The sequence below is a fragment of the Thermobia domestica genome, chromosome 1 (genome assembly GCF_964235325.1).
Source record: "Thermobia domestica chromosome 1, izTheDome1.hap1.1, whole genome shotgun sequence".
Lineage (NCBI taxonomy): Eukaryota > Metazoa > Arthropoda > Insecta > Zygentoma > Lepismatidae > Thermobia > Thermobia domestica.
In genome coordinates, this window is record NC_137454.1 from 330,426,934 (window position 1) to 330,436,735 (window position 9,802).

General features: G+C 36.1%; 1 protein-coding gene across 1 annotated transcript; it reads right to left on the reverse strand.

The window, feature by feature from the left end:
• Window positions 1–7,351: 7,351 nt before the first annotated feature.
• On the reverse strand, window positions 7,352–7,780 carry LOC145681048 (uncharacterized). The gene has a single exon (XM_081752383.1). It carries the CDS (start codon window positions 7,778–7,780, stop codon window positions 7,352–7,354), a length of 429 nt encoding a protein of 142 aa, XP_081608509.1.
• Window positions 7,781–9,802: the final 2,022 nt, after the last annotated feature.

A 9,802-nucleotide genomic window follows, 5' to 3' on the forward strand; every position in this document is an offset into this window, starting at 1 on the left:
TCACAAACTGTGTAGAAACGGGTTAAAGTTTTTATCGCCTTATCCTTTGCAAACATTATTTCATAAAGTTCAGAGATTTCTTCACGAAATGTTCGAGGAGTATTTTTTAAAAGTGAAGCAGGGGTAAAATTATTCCTTCTTTATTGGCCGATTTCCTCCCAAAGCAGTATTTATTGTGCAAAGCTTGTTAAAACATAATTCGCGATATTCTCTCAAAACCGAATATTTTTTACGAAAGCTATAGTGGAACATAACTCGAAAATCGTCTTTGGAGGGGGCGTAAAATCCACTTTCTCGCTGGACGTTAACCCAAGAAATGAGGATTATTGCGAAATTTAAGAATGCACTCCGTATTTCATGAATGAAAATAAAATCTTTCCAAATAAAATACTTGTACGTACTTACATATATGCGTTCAGTTCAGGCAATATATCAATTGTCTTCATCAGAGGTACATTATAAAAGTACGAGGGTGGATCAGAAATTAAGGTTATAAAGCCGATATTTCTGAAGTTTGAATGATCAGCAGGATGATCACATTAGACTTTCACCTGTTGCTGCACTTGAAGGAACACTTAGAAAGCCGTCGCTTAGCTTCAGACATCGTGATAATATGTCAGAACACGCAAGGTAGAGACCTGTACAGGCCGAATTTTTCGACCCGAGCCCAATCCAGCCAGAATGTACCTAGGCCCGAAAAGTTTTGGAGATTTTCGGCCCGAGCCCGACCCCGGCCCGATAATTTTTTTAAAAAATTAGCTCGAGCCTTAATCTTTCTCAAAATTTAGTATTAAACTTGACTTAACCCTCAGAAACATTTTCTAAAGTCTGGTTCACAACCTCACTCTTGCCTACCGAATGATACCATTGCCTCCTAGAACTTTGCCTGTCATCCAGAGAACAAAAACTTCATTTCCTGTAACAAAAATCTAACTTAATTGATTTTTATCATAAAGTGAAGATGGCAATATTGTTTAGCGACAGGCAATAGGTTCCCACCCCTTCTTGTCATATTTTGAGTTCAGTGAAGGTCAAGGTCAGAGCTCAATTTGCCGCGCAATGCCTGAAATCCTCTATAGTGAAAGTGGAGCCGCTAAGCAACACAAACTGTAAATAGCTATTGCATTCTTTGTAACATTTTTCATGGGCACACTTCTTCAACGTTTGGCTTTATTCCAATTATCGTTTAACGAAAGTCAATAATTATTAAGGAATTGCAATTAATCCCAACCCGCCGACCTGAAGAGAAATCAGAGTCGGCACGCCCAAGCCCGGTTCGGCCCAAGGAAATAACAGTCGGCCGCCCAAGCCCGGCCCACGGGCCGAACCGAGCTTCGGGCCTCGGGCCGAGTCCGGCCCGTGCAGGTCTCTAACGCAAGGACAAGTTTTTTTAAAAAGGTGTGAATCTTCAAAATCCCACTATGCGACAAGGGCCTGAAAAAATATGAAGACTGTCGAAAAATAACCTAATGTATGTACTATCTGTTAGCTGTATTGGTTGTATAAAATAATATATACAAATTTCACTGCAGACTTTGTAACTTTATTTTTTGATTAATCCCTCGTATAGGCCTACAGCTTGAATATTTCAGAAGTTATCGAAGTACAAACGAATGTTATAGCAAATAGAATCAGAAGTTATCGAAATATAAACTAAGGTTATAAATTATATATTTTGGAAAATATGACGGAGTCACTTCTGAAACATATAAACTGTAGCCATAGATTGTATTTTCATACTGTATTTGATGAAGGCAATGACATATTGTCAAAAATATAATACAGAATAGTAATAATAAGGGTTTGCTTTCGTAAGATTAACTTCTTTATTCAACTTATACGTAGTTTAAAAGGTAGAATGATTTAAATACAAACAATTTGCTGAGCAAAACAATATATTTACATAAAAAAAACTACATACGTGTTAAAGTTTCGCCAACTAACACTTTGGCTTCATCAGACACTATCTGATACTGTGAAGACGCTATCTGATGTGAAGACACTATCAGATACTATCTGATGCTTGATAGTGTCTGATGAAGCCAAAGTGTTAGTTGGTGAAACTGTAACACGTATGTAGTTTTTTTATGTGAATATATTGTTTTGCTCAGCAAATAGTTTGTTTGTGTTTAAGTATATACAAAGCAAAGCTTCTACTTATGGAAAATATTGCAGGTAGAATGAGTACTATTCAGCTGTTTTCCAACAAAATCGAACATGTTTTCAAATGAAACATCATGATTTTTTTTATTTGGTAAATTTGAAGGTAAATTAATATCTTTATTTCTTCGCTGATTCTACTGTGCATCCAATAGGGACCGTTTTGAAACCTCATAGGAAAGACACTCAATATTACTTAAAAACCGAATATGTTTACGTAAATTAGTATCAAGATATATTTCTTAACTCTGAGTCGGAAGGTGAATATGAATTTATACTTTCATTCTTGACAGACTTTAATGCCAAGGAGTGGGGATGATTGGGAAACGTTAAAGGAATCCCTCCGTCCGAAAATTTGGTATACATTTAAAAAAAAAAGAAAAAAAGGGAAGACAATCTATATTATAAAAGAGAACGCACAAATCCTTTGTTAGCTCATCACGCTAATACGGCTGAACCAATTTCTTTTATTTTTGGGGGGTTATTAGGATTTGGACCCTAGATGGTTTTTATCATATCACTTTAATTTTTAATTACCAGTGTCTTGAGATAATTGACCATTCAAGTGTCCATACGTACAAATCCTTTGTTATTAGTTCATCATAGGTAAAAATAAACATATTTATATGCAACCCGCATGACCGTGTCACTCGGCGGGTTAACATAAATGACAGGCGCTATAATGTTAACATTTACTGCAATTTGAAAGCGAAAAAGTAAAAATTATCTAAGTAACAAAGTTTATTGCGTTCCGGGGTGACCGCAGCGAAGCGGGGTGAACGCTGCTAGTTGAGGTATAAGTAAAGAATTATATCTAATGAAGTGTTCTTATTTGCAAATTCATACGCTGGTTAAGCAGTTGAAACATAGTTGTGATGTTTGATTTTGTCTGTGTCAAAAACGTGTGATTAAAAAGTTGTAAAGCAGGGCCCGATACTGCTCAAGATAAAGGGTTAGTTTTGTCCTTGAATGTGGAAGCGGAGACTTGTTTTTGCCTTGAAACATTCTGCAAAACTCACCGGGATATCTGTATTTAGTACAGAGTAAAACAAATTGATCAGTGAATCAAAGCGACTCGGTGTGTGAAATTATGTGAGCAGTTGTAGTTGAATACTTCTAGTGTTAGGCTTGTGCTGTGTTCAAAATGCAAAATATACATGTAATTTATGAAGCCTTGCAAATGAATTTCAAATTTCTAGGAATGAACTGATGAACTGAACAGCGTAATGATGTTTTGCAAAAATTGTTGCAATTGTAACAAGCCCAAAAACTGAAGAATAATGCTGAATTAAAAAAGAAAAAAAATACAACTGATTTTCAATTAAAACGTTTGGCTATGTCTAGAATTTGTCAAGTGGTTCAAAAAGAGTATTATGAAGTAGTATTTGTTCTGATGTTACTTCAAATAACGAAGTGCAGATATGGACGGATGCGTAAGAATTATTCTGAACAGCTAACAAAAGTTAAGAAGAACCATCGAGAGTCAATTCGCCGATAGTTTTGTGCTGTTGATATTAATACGTTTTTAATTGTTGACACTTTTAAGCAAGAAAATGGGATAAAGCGTATGTCCTCCACATAACCTTGTGCTTACCGGATCAAACAAGTTAAAAAGATTGAAGTTCTGCTTAGCAAGGGTGATACCGGATGGAGGTTTTAATATATTTACGATTGTGCTCACATAGACGAAAATTAGGTTTATTTAAAGCAAAACACACATTCTTCTTATGATAGACGAAGAACTCCTTCTTACTTGTAAAAGCAAACGTTTCATAATAAAGTGATATTTGTGGCTGCTGTCTCCGAATACGTTATAATTCACACAGGAAACCTTTTTTTAAAAGTGGAACGGTTGGTGTATTAGTGCAGTAAATAAAGCTCAAATGTTAATGAAGGAAGGAACACATTAATAACAAGCTGAAAATTGGTACTGATGTTGGGAATGATGTTTTAAACAACATACTAAAAGTCCCCTGAGATCCCAGCTGACCTTCGCCGCCATATTGATAAATGGCCGCTAGAAGTTTCAACTGAACAATGGCAATATCTTCGCTATTGGTTGAACATAAAGAGATAAACTTAGTGTCGTTTTATAGAACATAGGTAACAGTTTTTAAAGAGAAACAGTTTTTCATAAAACGCATACTTTTAGAAATATTTGGCTCTAAATTCTAAAATTCCGAAAACTACCGTCAAACTGATTTAAAATTTTATTGAATTTAGAAAGTAATTATTAACAAGTTAAAATTTGAGCTAGATGTTGATAAAGATTATTTAAATGACATACTAAAACCCCACAACTTCTTCGTTCGCCATATTGGAAAATGTCAAAATGTGGGAAGTAATTGAAAGATAATATTTTGTTAAGTGAAAACAAAATCTGGACCGGGCTAAATATTTGAGAAACTGTAAATGCAGTTGATCCGAAGTCAATTGGGATCAATGGTGGTGCGAGGGGGGAAACATTATTACGTATTTAAGGTTGTCCTCTGCCATCTTGGTGACGCCATCTTGAAATAAAGTTGTTTATTTTAAATGGCAACATGACATATTAAACAACATCCTCGTTTGAGTAGAAACCCAATGTTAAGGTTATTTCTCTTAAACCTGCAACAGTTTTGAAGTTGTGATAGGATATGTTATATATGAAATACTGTGAAATATGCTGTGCGAAGTTTCGAATTGAAGGGTAAAGATAAAGTAAAAAACAAACTTTGTAACATCTCACATTACGTATTCTTGAATAACCAGGAAAAGAGAGAGCTAACACACATGAGACAATTACAATCACATTACATGTTCTGTTTTACGCTTTGTAACATCTCACATTACGTATTCTTGAATAACCAAGAAAAGAGAGAGCTAACACACATGAGACAATTACAATCACATGACATGTTCTGTTTTACGCTTTGTAACATCTCACATTACGTATTCTTGAATAACCAAGAAAAGAGAGAGCTAACACACATGAGACAATTACAATCACATGACATGTTCTGTTTTATGCATATCCTTAACCGTGAGATCCAGTGCTTGTGCACTCTGCGAAGCATAGTTGGTGATATTTGTTCACAGAGAGTAATGATTCTCCTTTCCAAGTAGCTCATCATCATAGGTATTCTGCCCTTATTGGTATATCACTTGCCGCAGGTTAGAAACTTCCATGCTCCACGGTCATCCGCTAACCTCTTCGTCTTCACGTATGATCTTTCTGTTTTTATATCATTCATTAACTGTAGTCTCCTTCACCCCCTCCCTCTCTTTCTCGCAGCCATACCCTCTAGGACGTCCCTCATGATACAGTTCCTACTTATCCAATGTCCCAACCAGTTTCTCTTCCTCTTCCTAATAATATCTAAAAGTGTTCTTTCCTCACCCACCATTTCTAACACTCTCTCATTCGTTTTCCGCTCGACCCAACTAATTCTTTTGATTCTTCTCCACACCCGCATTTCGAAGGCTTCCAGTCAATTATCATCAATTTTACCTAATGTCCATGTTTCTGACCCATACAGTACAACACTCCACACGAAGCATTTTATGAGTCTTTTTCTCAACTCTTTGTTCGAGGTCCAACAAAAAAGACTTCTTCCTCTTATTTCAGGTAGCTAATGTCAATAATTTTACGCTGGTAAACAATAGCTTTAAAGTGCCCCCGAAGATAGAAATCCAACGGATATAGGTTGGGGGACCTTGCTGTTCACTCAACTGGTCCACGCTGTTCTATCCAGCAACCAGGAGAGTGTTCATTGAGCCATGGATTACATTACAACCATAGTGCAGTGTTTAGAACGTCATTCCCAACATCTGCACCAAGTTTCAGCTTGTTGCTAATTTGTTCCTTACTTTTTGCTAATTTGACTGCACTATATGTCTTTGTGTTTATTAAGTACTGGCTAAGTTAAACTCGAAAAATAGATCTAATAAGGAAACTTAGGAACAAAAAATGTGGAGTCCGTCAACTAAGCAAAATATAGAGAGATGATTGTGAACTTAATTCCGGTGATCAAGTCCTAAGCTTCCCTATAAGTCATAAAGTCATAAGGGAAAACACACACACACACACACACACACACATATATATATATATATATATATATATATATATATATATATATATATATATATATATATATATATATATATATATATATATATATATATATTTCATTGGTATTTATATCCTGAAAGTTCTCTACCAATACATGGTTAAAACACAAAATAACTACCACTTTACCGTGTTATTTGTATGTTAATTTAACACCAAAGTTTTTTTTTTTTTTTTTTTTAAGAAACTAGCACCCTGTTACAGAGTTACGGCCTCTTTCAGATAAAGGAAATCAGAACAATTATTGAATCAAGGATAGTGGTTGGTCTAAGGGATGGTATAAAGTAGAAAATCTTTATTTAAACATGTCAACAAAAACCAGATGACTTAATTCCAATTGCAGCTTTAATATGTTGGATGGAACAGGAAAAAGAAAACAAACAAAATAAATACAATATATGTTGTAATTGATACACATAATCAGAAAATCACACAATATAAATATTTTGGGGGGAATAATGTTTTAGTCATGTTATTAAGCAAGGGTGTTCAAATGAAAGTAAAAAAAATAATGATGTGAAAATAATGCTAAGGGTTTATGTTTATATATCAGATGCTAGCCTTTATATGTCAGATGAAGGCTTAGATGTAGGAATTAGTCGTGTGACAATGGAGATGAGGTGCAAATCACGCCACAACACTCAGGTTATGTAAGAGCACAAATGAAACCATCTTCTTGCCTAGAGGCTACTCTAGGCTATAACGGAGAAAGAGGGATGCTCATATTAGTTAAAAGGGCAGTTAAAAACTCGCGGGCCCTTTTTCCTTCCCCATTTTGAACCGGTACATGAAAATGCTATTTTCTCCATGTTTGCCTGCGCTGATTTTGAAAATTCCTTTACTAATCGATTTCTCTCGCCCAAGTACTGCAAGAATCAGTTAAAAACTCGCGGACCCTTTTTCCTTCCCCATTTTGAACCGGTACATGAAAATGTGATTTTCTTCATGTTTGCCTGCGCCGATTTTGAAAATCCCTTCACTAATCGATTTCTTTTGTCGAGTACTACAAAAATCAGTTAAAATCTCGCGGGCCCTTTTTTCTTCCCCCCAACCGAGAAAACTGCCTGAGAAATGCGGATTTCAGTCATATTGTGACAAAGTCCAATTGGCAAATTCCATGCGCCGGTCTGGATCATCCTCTGAAAGGTTGTGGACAAACTGCAGCTTGAAGGGGTGCCACTTGTTCGTATGGAGAATCCTCATCACGGAAGTACGTGGTACGCCTGTTATCGCTGATAGTTGTCTTGTGCTGCGCTTCGGGCCTTTCCCACTCGCAGCAAGCACCATTATGGATGTCTTCTCATCTGTCGCGGTTCGTGAGGGACCTGGCCGTGGTCTGTCGGCAACATTACCAGTTACACTGAATTTCGTAATGAGATAGTTAACAGTGTTGTGACTTATTGCAGGTCTTTCGGGGTGGCGCTCGTTGAAGTCCTGGGCAATCACACGACTTCTTCTTTCCCCAGACATTAGGATGATCTCAATTCTTTCTTGCTTCATCAGTGTCATCTTGCTCTACCTGCAACAAAAAGAAAACCTGTCAAATTTGGGGCGTCACGTCTTTCTTGCAGCATTAGTGCCATGTCGCTCTCCCTGCAAGGAAACAGAATACCGTCAATTTTGAGGCGTAATAACTTTGGAACGGGGCATGATAACGCATTTCTGTTTGCGGGACTGCATTCCCCTGCAAAAAGCAGTGTTAATTGGTGTGTCACATGCCTACTTTCCTATTTAAAAAAATAACCTAAATCCAAGATGTCCGCCATTCACCATGCATGCATCAAGCGGTAGCTCCTTTACCCAAGTCCTCCCTCCGCTAGTTAGATTTGCTTTATTCATGTTTGTTTCCAAAATAATCCACTGTGCTAAGACTTATGAACCATCCTGCATATATATATTGATTGGAATATTTTTATAACGAAATTCTAATGATACTTTAAATTTGACATTTGGTGCAGTGTGGGAATATTGGTCCACTTGGATATCATTACATATACCCTAGGTTTTTCATTAAAAAAGTAGACTGTTAGTACCTTGTATAGTCGTAGTTTATAGGCTACATGGTGTTTTTCGGTATAGATTAACTTTAGGAGGGCATATTCGTTATGGCTAAATACAATGTTTTAGGTGTTGAAATTATTATTCATGCGAAAATACTAGGTGGTAACTATATACAAGCGATATTTGTATCTATTTTGGTTCAAGACAGGGTGAAAGTGAGTCTCACTGTAAGGAGAAGGTGCGATACAACAGTGGATATGCAAGCAAAGAAAGACAAGTGCGAAAAACACGCACCAAATTTATAATAAATGATTACTACAAGTTAGTTTTGGGGGTAGAATTTCATTTTTTTCATGCTATCTGCAAGTGTAGTAATAATTTACATGCTTTCCACCTTCATATAGGATTCCTTTTAGCATAACGTTTTTATTTTTAATTAAATCAATGTATTCTTAAAACTTGAACAAGTGCAACTAAAAGGAAGGAAATTAAATGTTGAAGTATATATATTTAAATAGTAATTCTTCTCTATCAGTTGCCATACATGTGTGTCCTCTATATAAACTATGTGCTTATGTAATACCTTTTAGTTCTAACACTTTCTTTTGTAAATTTTTAAAACACTGGGGATACTAACACTTCTTTCCCATAAAAATGGATCCGAGGAACAAGAATTAACGTACTCCTCAATGTTTTTTTTTTTAAATGTTACTACACATAATTCATCTTTTCCATCCATTACAGCACCAAACTTTCTAACCAAGTCTAGTTTGATCGTGTATAGTACCAAGTGGCATATCACTTTCATATGACATGGAACATTTGATCCAACTTTCCAAAAATAAAACCCGTCATATTTACAACCATTCTTTCAATCAAAATCAATGAAAAGCACTTTGACTGATTTTATTTTAAACGGATTCCGGAAAATTATGGCCATTCCTAGTTCAAATGGAACGTAAGGGAACGGAAAAATGAGACTAGGAACGTGCATGTTTCCTAATAATTCTGCATTGTTATTATGGTTGTGACACATCCTATTGAACTGGCAAAGATGCCTTTTCATTTAAGATAGGATGACTTATAATTGTAGAGCACAAACGGATGGTACGACTTGAAAAAATCTACCATTTTAGATTCAAAACCACTTATTTCCCGCAACTTTCCTTTATTTCCATTTTTTCGAATCTTTACTCATTACTGTGTTGGTTTATGGCTCTAGACTTTTCATACACCAAGAGTAACCCGTTGTGAAAAGGATACGTCGAAACATTGCACGGACAGCAGGGGTAAAAGTGAGGGAAAACCCGGGAGGACGCCGTTTTCCCGTGTCCAAAATAATATATACATATATGGCGTCCCCCCACTTTCTAGAATATACGCTGGTAAAGAGTTCTCCTGTGAATTTTACTAGGTGCAGCCATATTGGTTACAAACAAATTGTTTGTTAGGGTGGTTGCTAAGGCAGTTTCAATGGCATCGTATGTAGCATCTGTGAGTTTTGTAAAAGACGAGCTTAAATTTATGAAA

What these genes read in the sequence shown, in the direction of transcription:
- LOC145681048 (XM_081752383.1), bottom strand. Translation starts at nt 7,780, where the DNA reads ATGACACTGATGAAGCAAGAAAGAATTGAGATCATCCTAATGTCTGGG.